This window comes from Grampus griseus (assembly GCF_964374135.1).
Source record: "Grampus griseus genome assembly, chromosome: X".
Taxonomy (NCBI): Eukaryota; Metazoa; Chordata; class Mammalia; order Artiodactyla; family Delphinidae; genus Grampus; species Grampus griseus.
In genome coordinates, this window is record NC_138999.1 from 13,897,189 (window position 1) to 13,911,028 (window position 13,840).

Genomic DNA, 13,840 nt, shown 5'->3' on the forward strand with positions numbered 1-13,840 from the left:
CGGCCACCTAACACAAAGAAGGGGCAATGTGATGTGACCCTCTTGCTGCAGGATGATAACGAATAGGGGGAAAGTAGCTTTGGAAAGCGGGAAATACCGTTAAAAGGTAACTAACATTGAAATGTCCTATCATGACAAGGTGCACACCAAAAAATAGGAAGTCTGGGGGATAAAATCTAGAGTAGGGAACTAATCAGTGCAGCTCGGAACTTCAGGTAAGCAGTGTTTGTGGACTGTTGCATCCTCTTAGAGCCTCTTCTCAACTTCACAGTTTTTAAGTCAGTAGAGGTTAGTAGAAGAGGGAGAGCCAGTAAGGCAGTGCTGTGGTTGACATCAGACATCAGAAGGGAGGAATGAAGAGAAATACAGACTCTCATAGAAATACTAGAACCTCAAAGAGGGGAAATGGTGTTGAGACTGCTCTTTACCAGTAGACTGCAGTGGGAGACAGGATGCTACGTGTGTGTTTTCCAAGTTTTGCTTTGGCTCTTAGTGACTTTTTTCCTCCTTTGGCTGCTAGATGTATTCCTGAGAAAGTGAATTTAAATCGGATCGTATTTTGTATGCTTGCAATATTGCCAATTTAAGGAGCTCTCGTCTCCTTGTAAGTCAAAGAGTTACCCCTTGTAGAAGGTACAGATATCTGTGTTCATATTTTTAAAAATAATAGGTACACTAATTCGTTTTGGTAGGAAAAGAAGTTATAGTTCCTGTTTCTCTCAATGGCCACCACATTTGCTCATCCTGTTTTTGAAGGATGAATGGATCTTTTACAAGTTAGTCCGTGCTGGCTTTAGGATGTAGGAATAGTAATATTTATCTGCCTTCATAGTAGGCAAACCCTTCTCTGAATGGCAGAAATTGAACCTCACAGTTTTTACTTCTGCTGGCTTCCTCTCAAAGCGAGTGAAATGACAAAATCTCAGTCACATATTCTATTATTAATATCTCTGCTAAATTTTATATACGATTCTTTTAGGGATTGGTCTCTTGGTCTAATTTGGATGGTTTTGTTTTCACTACACCCAACTGGGTCCTTACTGAGACCGTGAGAATTAAATTATTTTAATCCTCCTTTTTAGAATAATAAAGCCATGTAGAAATGTAAGGGAAAGGAAAATCACCCTTCTAACACTGCTGCGTTCATCATTTTGTTGATTCCCTGCACATTTATGTTTTAATTGGTTGCAGTCATAGTTTTACTGTATCACTTATTGGATATTCATTTAACTTTCCATATAAAAATACAAATACGCAGGTTATATATGGAAGTAAAATGGAATAAGATGTAGTATGAGATTGTGTGCTCAATTATATGTATGTGTGTATATATACACACGCACACACATGATTTATACATGTACACATTATTTTCTCTCTCTTGAGTGAAAAATGTCACTAGAGCTGTATCTGACATAGAAAGTTCTTTCTAGCCAGGGTCTCTAATTTCCTTTTTTAATCAAGAGTTTCCATTCGAAAACTTTGTTGTCCTTTTCTATGGATTCCCTTTTATTCTGGTTGAAAGGATCAGAGCACCCTTCCTGCTTGTTCCTGCCTGCCTTTGTCTTGCCTGTCCTGCCAGTTGTGTTACAGGGACCACCCCAGAGCATGTCACATGCCATTATGGTGGCTTTATTAAAGATTGCAACCTTGCATGACAAAAAACCTCTGGACTACCACAAAGAAACCTTGAGGAAGTTATTCAGGAAAATAAGAACTTGCTGTGTCAAAACCAGCTTTACTAAGAACTGAAGTTGCTTAATAGTAATGGATAGATTCTAATTTCCTGAGTGCCACTGTAATAGCTAAATACCAAGACACTTTTCTGAGTTTAATTTATCTGTAGGACACATCTCTGATCAAAGGTCATTTTCTTCTTTGACAGGAAGTTAGCTCAGAAGCTGAATAGAACAGACATAAGATGTACACATGAGCTTCTTAGAAAATCATATTGGGAATTCATCCACAAACTTATTCCTAACCGATAGAGTAATGTACTGAGTTGAATTAATTTAGAAAATAAGTAGGGCTCTAATATATAGTCTAGCTGTGCCCCAAGTTTTCTTCCCTGGCTCATAGGCAGGCAGTCTCAGAACATTTTAAAGATATAATTTAGAAACTGAGACTGGAATTTGAATGAAACCTATGTAACCTTCTAGCTATGTGACCTTTAGCAACTTACGTAGTTCCTTTTTCATTAAATGCCGTGAATTGGAGTTATAATCTCTGAAATTGCCTAGTTAGCTCCTGCCTTGTTACAGATTGAGAGAGAAGGTTAAGAGGAGGCTTTTGCTTTGAAAATTTCCCCAAACCTGTATTTCTCATGGTAAGACAACCAAGGCCCCTCAACCTGACTGATGTGTGTTTTCCTCTCCTGAATTTCATTTGTGGCATATTCCGTTGAACATTTGATTCTTACTCTCAGCTTATCTGTCCCAGTTCCATATGTGCCTGTTATCACGTTTGCATGTAAACAGGAGAAGGGTTCTGCGGTCAGTTAATACCATGAAGCCCTTCTATTAAAGTATGGAAGTACCTAAGTGGAAGGGTTTACGTGTTATTAACAATTCCAACCGAAATGGATTTGAATTTACAGAAAGCGTTCCCTCTGGGGTAAGTTCAGGTCTAAGGTGTAATAAGAGCAAAGAGTTTAAAAAAGGTTGTGACTCAGGGTTGGGGGTTGGGCGCTTGTTGCAGCTGGTGTGGTATCCAGGGGGCAGCACCGTATCTGGCTCCTCCGGGAACTCAGCAAGCCTTGGCAGTCGCTTTGCCTTTTGTGGGTATTTTCTGTTTCAGCCCAGTTTCAGAGAGTAAAGCTTTGCTGTCTGCCTTCTGACCTTCCCTTATTTTGCTGCAGATCCTACTCTAGCACCTCCATAGAAGAGGCCATGAAGAGGGGCGAGGACCCTCCCACCCCGCCACCGCGGCCACAGAAAACCCATTCCAGAGCCTCCTCCTTGGATCTGAATAAAGTCTTCCAGCCCAGTGTGCCAGGTGAAGTGCCCCTCTGCGCCCCAGCCCTTCCCTTTCCTGTTGGAGTCATTGGATGGGTGTCACTACAGAGGCCTCTGTGGGTCCAGAGAACGAGCAGACCTGGCCCAGACGGCCTTCACGTGGCTGGCACATAGATATCACGTGTGTCTGGAGCCTTGCCCACACTTGCTATGGACCAGGAATTATGAAATTCTGTACCCAGAGGATGAAAATGCTTCCTCCCCAGACAGTGCACTGAGTGTGTGGCCAGGGTCTTGTTCTCTGCATCGTGGTGATTTGTGTCCAGGATTGCCATCTGTGATTTCCTCAGACGCTTATGCCGTTCTTCTGTGAAAGGTCTCGGTGGTCAATGCCTGGCCGGAATTTTCTGCATTTTATCCTCTGGTGAAGATCCTGTGTCCTCCAGGCTTAATGCTTAAGGGGGCTCTGCTTTCTAAATCTGACTGATGGTTAGGTGTTTAGTGTGGGCATCTGGGTCAAGGGCTCCTTCAGTTGGGCTGCTCTGGGGCTTCTGGGGATGGGACTTGCTCAAGGCAGCTGCTGTACAGCTGGGCTGGAGGCGGGGAGTGTGGGGCGGCCTGTCTGCTCCCCTGGCTCCTTGTGAAGAGGAGCTGTCCTCCCGGGAGCCTGCGGAACCTCAGATGCGAGCCATGCCTTCACATGAGTGAAGGTGCTAGCGTACAGCTGCTGTCCCAAGTGTTATTTTGGGAGGTGCAAGGGCCTTTCCACTGACTAATGCAGGCAAGCTCTAAATACAATGATTTCCTGGAACTTTTTCTGTATCTCTGTGCATTTTAAATCAAGCCAACCTCAGATGCTAGTGATTTGCAGATGATTATCTTTTTTACTAACGCAAGGAAAGAATCTCCTTGGCTCACACATGAGCGTGACCCCCGTGTCCCGGCAGAGCTCAGCATGTTTTATTTGTTCTAATAAAGTACTCTCCTCATAGTAAAGTTATAGATTGTTTTTTAATATACCAGAATCTGGAACTCTCTATGAAATTTGATTCTCTGCCATGAGTTCATCAGATAAAAATTTGTCTTGAATTTTCCCCCATACTTTGATCCAAATTCTGGCATAATTTCATAGTAACTGGTATTTGGGGTGGGAGTAGCCACGGATGATGATGCTATAAAAAATTCACGTGGCTGGTGGATGTTGACCTCGAAGGTTTTTCTGTGGACACAAGAAGGTTAAAACAATCTGGGCAAGCATCTCCGTACGTTTTCCTTGCAAGGAGAGGCTGGAAACATGCCCCCCCCTCAGGCTGTGTCTCTCTCCCCATGAGGAGCGCCAGCTATGCTGCAGAATGGATGGGCCGTGGCCTTTACCACGTGGCACCCTAGAGTGGGAGAGAGAAGACTGAATTTGGAGTTCAGCTCAGCTGCTTATTAACTATCTGATTTTCAGCAAGTGGCTTAATCTTTTCTGCCTCTCAGATTCCTAATTTCGAAAACAGGACCAACCCTCAAGAGAATTACAGGGTGTTGATGAGGTAATAGATGTCATTCAAGTAGTGCCATGTTTGGCTCCTAGGCACTCACTCCCACGGAAGACCGACGGGGAGAGGGGGGTCTGAGGAAAGCCCCTGACTTCCTGACCCCCGGTGGGACAGTTCTGTGCCTCGTTCCTCGCAGTCCCCGGGATGGCTCGCAGAGGTACCGAGCTGTGGCCACCTGTGGCAGTAGCCCCTCATTAACATACCTTGTCTGGGTCCACTGCCCTCCTGCCCTGTCGTGCTCGCCTCACACCGAAATCAAATGCCCGCTCCCAAGTCCCAGCGGTAGGGGCTGCTTTCAGGAGAGCCTGAATTCAGACGGCTTCTCTTTACGTCTCCGATGTTGATAGGACTTCAAGGGAAAAGTATTTTCATTTGATAAATGCCAAAGAATAGCTAGGTGGGTGACATCTGTATTCATAGCTTAATTCCATCGTCTTTCCAGTACAGGTTTACACAAATGAAATTTTAACAAGCAGTTTAAATTGATCACATGAGAAACAGAGCATGTCTGCATTATGAAAAGCAGGTGGTACCATTTCATCTACTTAATTTGTTTGCCTGTGGGTTAATTCTCACAGGAAAGTACAAGGGTCTGTCTAAACTATGTAGAATTTTAGTGTAGTGCATATTGCTAGAAATTACTTATTAAAACTCTGACAAGCTAGGAAAGCACGAGGTAGAGTCTAAACCAGTCACCATAGCACCGTCAGTGAGAACCGTGGTGCCCACGTAGTCACCCCTCTGCCACACTTGTCTTCATGTGTCACTCTAGCTAAGCTGGGTCACACTGTGCTTGCTGTCCTATATCCTGAGCTTCCTGATTAACCCTCTTTCATAATATGGAGCTGTGTCATTTCTTCGTGCCTGGGTGACGTGGTTGATTGCGCCCTGTGAGGCTTTCTGTGTCCCCGTCTCCCCCCATCTCGTTCTCCTGTCTCTACCTCATAGTGTCCTCTCGTGCTCACATGCTGCTCCCCTCTCCTCCCCTTCCCTCTCTGTTTCTCTCCTCTCCGCCCGCCCCCACGGAGGCATGGACCTCTCTTTCCCAGGCTCCGCCACCAACCTCTCTCTGCTCTCATGTCATAAACAAGGTAGAGGTTATTAATGACTTCGTATCTATATCTTTGTTTCCTTGTCTACTTATTTTCTTGGGCTGAAGTCGGAGATGCTGAGTCAGAGGCCATATACCTTTGAAGTGTAGATACAGGTTGCCAAACTGTGCTGTCAAAAACTTGTACCTTATGAACTTATCCCACTGGTTACGTCACCTGAGAGTGTTTCCTCACACCCTCATCAGCACTGGGTAATGTTCATCTTTTTAATCGTTACCTATCTGATAGACAAATGTTTGCATTTCCTTGATTCCTAGTGAGCCTGAACAGCTTTTCCTGTGTTGTTACTAGACATTAATATTTCTTCTTTGGTGAATTGCCCGAGTGGAGGCACACTTAGCTTCCGGCGCTCCTGCTCTTTGCCCAACCACAGAAACCGCTTGTCTCCTCTTCATTTTTCCTGTGAGGGCCTGGACCTGTCTTATCTCAGGCCCTTGGGAATGTGAAGGTGGCCTTGGGGAGCCTAAGCTAACCTGCTCCTTCATGCGGTCCATGTTCTTCCAGCCCCCAGTACCCCATCTTTTAGCCAACTTTATCACTTAAGACAGACTCTACCTAGGCCATCCTGTTTATAACAATAGAAGAACGAGGAAAGGGTAAAGAAAACAGGGAAAGATAATGTGCGATGAAATAAGATATGAACTTGAATTGAAAAGGAAAGATAAAGTGAAGCTAATGTTTTTAAAAATGAGAATCACAGGATTGTGAAAAACAGAGTGAATGAGGCTAAGTTGCTGAGTCAGAGTAGCCTAAGGTGGAGCGATAGTGTGGAGAAGAAGTAGGATGGAGAGAAGATGCAAAGAAGCAAGAATGAAAGAGGGAAATGAAGGAAAAGGTGAGATGGTTGTTATATAGTGGTGATGATGTTTATACAGAGGGAGAAGCAAATAGGATAAGAGCCTGAGGAGACCAAGCGGGGGCGAGCCCACAGACTCGGTATAGGATTCAGATAGCATTCAAAGGACTCTTGGGAAGGAAGGAATAGCTCAGAAGTGGGTGGCATTAATGCCTTCAAATTTATGATAGGTAACATAATATGGGGAAGAATAATGAAGGATTGTTTTAGATTGTAAATCTATAAAAATGAACCAGGCCAACTCTGGCAGTGTGGGATAGTTGGCTTTAACCTTGATATCTGCAAAGAGGGTGTGAACATGTGATTTGCAGGAGTCTAGACTATCCCAGGGCTCGAGATAGGTAGGTGCTAGCATTACACCTAAAGCGTGTGTTTTCATAGGGAGAAGTTGACGTAATAGGATCGCTGTGCGGAAAAGGGAGCTCACCTTTGTCATAGCTGATTCAGGCCGTGGAGCCATCCTTTCACAGTCCCATTGTAGCTGCTCTGTTGGAGAGAAAAAAATGTGCAAGAAGGTCTAAGGCAGTGATGATGCAAGCATACAAAATCTAGAGGCAGTCAAGCCTGGGACTTGCTCAGTGAGGTTTAGATTTTATAGCTCTAGACTTACAGCCACGTAACGTGTTTTATTACTGAAATTCCTGTGAGAAAAATCAGACAGTGAAGACGATACTTTTTAGATCCTAACCTCTTTTTCCTCACTGGAACAGTTGTTTTCATAAGGCTTCCCCCCACCCCCGTAAAAGGGTTTATTCTGTTTCACTGTGTGGTGTGGGAACTCCCCTCCTCCCACTTTTGACACTGCCCTGCCTCCTCCAAAGCCATGGGTTTGCAGCCCGAGGCTTCCATAGTGACGGTCAGCTGCCTCAGTGCTACACACAGCCCTGTCCAGCCACTGAGCCTCCGCCTGGCAGAAAGGGCAGAGATTACGGAGTGGGGGGGGGGACGTAGCCATGCCTTTAGAGATTCAGACCAAGAATCTTCATCATGTCCGCACAAATCTAACAGGGGCAACTTGGTCCCTTGGATAGAGCTAGCTGCCGCGCAGTGGGAAAGGAAGTCCCTGGCAGGGCCACCACTTCCCAGTGCCACCCCGCTTACGTTAAGAAAGGAGAGTGCATTTTGGTGGACAGCTCTTTCCACCACATCCCGTATGGCCGAGGACACTGAGAGCCACATGTTAAAACCATTACGATGGCCAAACAAAACACATCCATGGGTAGTATCTGCCCATGGGTAGATAATGTCCTCTCTCTGCTTTAGACACACTGGTAATAAAAGTTCACTCCATGGTTAAGAAATTATGGTACATCCATCTCATGGAATCTTATGAAGCTGTTAAAAAGAATAAGGTACGTGTACTAAGTGGAGAGCTGTCTGAGACGAGTGAGAAAGGCATTGGTGCGTGATATGTATGTTTTTCATTGTATAGACAGTTTTTCGGAAGGATACTTGAAAAAGTGGTAACAGTGGTTGCCTCTGGGGAAGAGAATAGGATGACCGGGGCCCAGGTGTAAGAGAGAAACTTACTTTTCATTGAATATCCATTTGTATCTCTTCAGTTTTGCCTCACGTATAGATATTACTGACTACAAAAAATATACTTTTCACTCTATAGCTGCAATGACCAGATGGCACCTGAGAGTACCACAGATGGCCTTCCCGGATGAGTTTATCTGTCTCAAACCTGCCTACCAATCTGTATCCAGGGTATTTTTACAACCGATCTGCTGCCACCTCCTAGAATGGAGCTGAAATGACAGAGCATTGTTTAAGGCTCTGATATGTTCTTCGGATTCCTCCTCAGTGGTCCTCCAGCACTGAGGAATAGTTTTGGAGGACTTCCCATAGCCTCCATTGTGAGATGTATGGATGGGCAAAGGGTTGTGATAAGGGCTCTGTCTTAATTTGGTGGTGGTGGGGATGTGTTTATTGAGTGATGAGCTGAGAACAATCTGTCCTGGGTTTTCTACAGATGAATATTTCTTTTTGCAACTTTAATTAATTAATTTATTTATTGGGCTTCTTTGGGTCTTTGTTGCTGCACACAGGCTTTCTCTACTTGCGGCGAGCGGGGGCTACTCTTCCTTGTGGTGCGCGGGCTTCTCATTGTGGTGGCTTCTCTTGTTGTGGAGCACAGGCTCTAGGCACGTGGGTTTCAGTAGTGGTGGTGCACGGGCTCAGTAGTTGTGGCTCGCGGGCTCTAGAGTGCAGGCTCAGTAGTTGTGGTGCATGGGCTTAGTTGCTCCGAGGCATGTGGGATCTTCCCGGACCAGGGCTCAAACCTGTGTCCCCTGTATTTGCAGGCGGATTCTTAACTACTGTGCCACCAGGGAAGCCCTCTTTCTGTAACTTTAGAAAAGGTAAACCCCTTGGGAGTAAGAGATGGTCTCAAGACCAAACTTGCCTTTCAAGTTTTCTAAAGGATGAATTTGGCCACACAGATGGCTATGACCTTATAGATTTCCTTATTGTATCATTGCTGTGAGAGCTACTTGTTCCCTTTTAAAATCTAGTAGGATTTTGAAATCTAGTGGAATTATGGGATTCCTGCCCCATGCCCAGACTTTGGGGTCCACAGTACATAGCCAGCCAAGGGTTCAGTTTGTCAGTCTAGACAGTTCTTTTTTTAAATGAAAGCTTTACTGAGGTATATATAATCCACGTTCTATAAAATTCACCCTTTTAGAACACTCTTGCACTGCTGGTGGGAATGTGAATTGGTTCAGCCACTATGGAGAACAGTATGGAGGTTCCTTAAAAAACTACAAATAGAACTACCATATGACCCAGCAATCCCACTACTGGGCATATACCCTGAGGAAACCAAAATTCAAAAAGAGTCATGTACCAAAATGTTCATTGCAGCTCTATTTACAATAGCCCGGAGATGGAAACAACCTAAGTGCCCATCATCGGATGAATGGATAAAGAAGATGTGGCACATATATACAATGGAATATTACTCAGCCATAAAAAGAAACGAAATTGAGCTATTTGTAATGAGGTGGATAGACCTAGAGTCTGTCATACAGAGTGAAGTAAGTCAGAAAGAAAAAGACAAATACCGTATGCTAACACATATATATGGAATTTAAGGGAAAAAAATGTCATGAAGAACCTAGGGGTAAGGCAGGAATAAAGACGCAGACCTCCTAGAGAACGGACTTGAGGTTATGGGGAGGGGGAAGGGTGAGCGGTGACAGGGCGAGAGAGAGTCATGGGCATATACACACTAACAAACGTAGTAAGGTAGATAGCTAGTGGGAAGCAGCCGCATGGCACAGGGATATTGGCTCGGTGCTTTGTGACAGCCTGGAGGGGTGGGACAGGGAGGGTGGGAGGGAGGGAGACGCAAGAGGGAAGACATATGGGAACATATGTTTATGTATGACTGATTCACTTTGTTATAAAGCAGAAACTAACACACCATTGTAAAGCAATTATACCCCAATAAAGATGTTAAAAAAAAAATTTACCCTTTTAAAGTGTACCGTTCAGTGGCTTTTAGTGTATTCACAGTGTTGTACAGCCACCAGTATTGTCCAATTTCAGAACATTCTCACCACCCCCAAAAGACACCCCATACCTGTTAGCAATCATTCTCCACACCACGCTCCTCTCCCCAGAGCCATGGGCAATCACTAACCTACTTTCTGTGTCTATAAATTTGTCTGTTCTGGACAAATATATATATATAGTCTTTTGTGATGGGCTTCTTTCACTTAGCATCATGTTCGCGAGGTTTATCCATGTTGTAGAATGAACCAGCACTTCATTCCTTTTATGGATGAATAAATAATATTACATTTTATGGATATGGCACATTTTATTCATCCATTTGTCAGTTGATGGACATTTCGGTTGTTTCTACCTTTTGACTATTATGAATAATACGGCTGTGAACATTCATGTACAAGTTTTTGTGTAAACAAGTATATGTTTTCCTTTTTCTTGGGCATATACGGGAGTGGAATTTCTGGGTTATATGTTAACTCTTTGTTGAACATTTTGAGGAACTACTGAACTGTTTTCCAAAGCAGCTGTACCAGTTTACCATCTCAGTAGCTGTGTATGAGGATTTCAATTTCTTCATATCCTTGAAACCTTTGTTACCGTCTGTCTTTTTTATTTTAGCCATCCTAGTAGGTCTGAAGTGATGTCTTATCATGGTTTTCATTTGCATTTTCTAATGACTAATGATATTGAACATCTTTTCCTGTGCTTATTGGCTACATTTATGTCATCTTTGGAGAAATGTCTATTCAGAATCTTTGCCTATTTTTAAATTGGGTTATTTGTCTTTTTTTGTTGAGTTGTAAGTGTTCATTATATATTCTGGATACAAGTCTCTTTTCAGATATATGATTTACAAATATTTTCTCTCATTTTGTGGGTTGTTCTTTCACGCTTTTTGATGGTGTCCTTTGAAGTGCAAAAGCTCTTCATTTTGATGACATCCACTTTATCTGTTTTTTCTTTGGTCATTTGTGCTTTTGGTGTCATATCTAAGAAACCATTGCCTAAGGCTTCCCTGGTGGTGCAGTGGTTAAGAACCCGCCTGCCAACGCAGGGGACACGGGTTTGAGCCCTGACCTGGGAGGATCCCACATGCCGCGGAGCAGCTGGGCCCATGTGCCACGACTACTGAGCCTGTGCTCTAGAGCCCGTGAGCCACAACTACTGAACCCGTGTGCCACAGCTACTGAAACCTGCACACCTAGAGCCTGTGCTCCACAACAAGAGAAGCCACGGCAATGAGAAGCCCGTGCACCGCAGTGAAGAGTAGCCCCCACCCGTCGCAACTAGAGAAAGCCCACGCACAGCAACAAAGGCCCAATGCAACCAAAAATAAATAATAAATAAAATAAATAAATTAAACAAAAAAAGAAGATACCATTGCCTAACTCAAGGTCACAAAAATTTACTCCCCTTTTCTTTTAACAGTTTTATATTTTTAGCTCTCACATTTAGGTGTGTGATCCATTTGAGTTGATTTTTGTATATGGTATGAGATAGGGGTCCAGATCCATTTTTTTGCATGTGGCTACTCAGTTGTCCCAGTACTATTTGTTGAGAAAATGATTGATTCCCGTTGAATTTTCCTGGTACCCATGTTGAAAGTCAATTGACCATCAACATAAAGGTTTATTTCTGGACTCTCATTTCTATTCCATCGATCTATATGTCTGTCCTTATGCCAGTACCGTACTGTCTTGATTATTACAGAATTGTAATAAGTTTTGAAATTGGAAAGTGCATAACTACCCACTTTATTCTTCTTTTTCAAGATTGTTTTGGTTATTCTGGGTACCTTGCATTTTCATATGAAATTTAGGATCAGCTCGTTAATTTCTGTTTATTAAAAAAAAAAAAAGCCGGCTGGGATTTTGTTAGGGAGTGTATTGAATCTGTAGATTAGTTTGATTAGTATTGCTATATTAATATTTTTTCCCCAACTTAATTGAGGTTAATTGACAAATAAAAATCGTATATATTTATGGTGTACACATGGTGTTTTTGATTTTTTTTTTTTGCGGTATGCGGGCCTCTCACTGTTGTGGCCTCTCCTGTTGTGGAGCACAGGCTGCGGACACGCAGGCTCAGCGGCCATGGCTCACGGGCCCAGCCGCTCCGCGGCATGTGGGATATTCCCAGACCGGGGCACAAACCCGTGTCCCCTGCGTCGGCAGGTGGACTCTCAACCACCGTGCCACCAGGGAAGCCCTGTTTTTGATTTTAACAATATTAAGTCTTCCAGTCTTAATGGAAGAATGTATTTTCATTTGTTTAAGTATTTCAACAATGTTTTGTAATTTTCGGCATACAAATTTGTACTTCTTCAAATTCTTACAGTCAGCCCTCTGTATCCTCAGTTTCTGCATCCACTGATTCAACCAATTGTGGACTGAAAATATTAGGGGAAAAAATTCCAGAAAGTTCCAAACAACAAAGTTTGACTTTGTTGTGCACCAGCAACCGTTTGTATTAGGTAGTATACGTAATCTAGAGCTGATTTGAAGTATATGGGAGGATGTGCATAGGTTATATGCAAGTATTACGTCATTTTATATAAGGGACTTGAGCATCCTTGGATTTTTGTATCCACAGCGGGTCCTGGACCCAATCCCCCAGGGATACTGAGGAACGACTATATTTTATTTATTTTGATTTTATTCTAAAGGAAATTGTTTTCTTAATTTCATTTTTGCAATCTTCATTGCTAGTGTATAGAAATATAATTGTTTTTTGTATATTGACCTTTTATCCTGTAACTTTGTTGAACTTGTCTATTTGTTGTCTGGACACATCTTATCCTTAACTTAGATAATGAGGTAGGGAACATACTCATTATTCGACTTCAAACTGTTTATCTAATCCTGCATCTTTCCACAAGTCAGGGAGGAAATCCCTTTTAGTGTTTGGGAAGCATGGAAAGAATCATTACTGAATGCTTGCAACCAGTTTTACTTTTTCTCTCATTTGGGAAACCAATTGATCTAGTCCCATTTATTGAATAGTATATTCTTTACCCATCAGTATGCAATGTCCACTCTGTCCTAAGCGAAGTTTCCCTGTTTGCAAGAGTTGTTTCTGGGCTCTCTACTCCATTAACACCAAGTACTAGGTATCATAGTGTTAACGGCTGATATGAATTCGAGGCTTACTTTGTACAAAGGACACATTTAAAGTACTTTATATGCATCATCTCTTATCCTTACAACAATCCTAATGAGGTAGATGCTGTTTTATCCTTACTTTAGAGATGCAGAAACTGAGGTACAGAAGTTAATTTGGCCCAGGTCATGGAGCTAGTTGATGGTGGAGCTAACGCTCAAACTCATGCAGTCCAATGCTGGAGCCTGTGCTCTGCTGCCTCAAGAAGGGGCAAGTATTTCTCTTCTCTGTACCCTACTTGCCTCTCCCAACTTGTCTATTTGGCCAGATATTTACTAGGCACGTCTCTCTCTGTTCAGGTGCCTCTGCTGCAGATTGAGTTCTTAAGAGAGGGTAGAAGGCAGAATGCTATTATTCCTGTTGGTTGCAGGCCTCAGCCTGCTTCACCAGCCAGCCGAGGACTGGGATTGATCTCCAGACCTGGGCAACTGGCTGCTACTGCAGTCATTTGTCTTTGAAGGGCCAGGGAATGCCTTCCAATTTTCTAGACCTGAATCCTTGCTTTCAGGCCTGGTCTTGTTTGTGGAGGGGTCTATCGTGAGAAGTAACACACTCAGAATTCATTAAGTTTTCCCCTTGGGCTTCTCAGTGGTTGATAGATAAAAGGTGTTGGCTTTTATAAAAGGTATAGTGTCACTTTGTCATGAGATTTGAAGTCTGGAAGTTCATTTAAACATACAGAAGTAGATGTGACTG

General features: G+C 43.2%; 1 protein-coding gene across 9 annotated transcripts in view; it reads left to right on the plus strand.

Moving 5' to 3' along the window:
* The window catches only part of REPS2 (RALBP1 associated Eps domain containing 2), a 225,885-nt gene that overhangs the window by 132,231 nt on the left and 79,814 nt on the right, over positions 1-13,840 (plus strand). For 2 of the 9 annotated variants that reach the window (XM_082681115.1, XM_082681116.1), the window contains exon 13: positions 2,858-2,994. The exons of the other annotated variants lie outside the window; for them this stretch is intronic. In XM_082681115.1, coding sequence (XP_082537241.1) covers positions 2,858-2,994 — 137 coding nt within the window. The remainder of the gene's footprint in view (positions 1-2,857; positions 2,995-13,840) is intronic. 9 annotated transcript variants of the gene reach the window in all.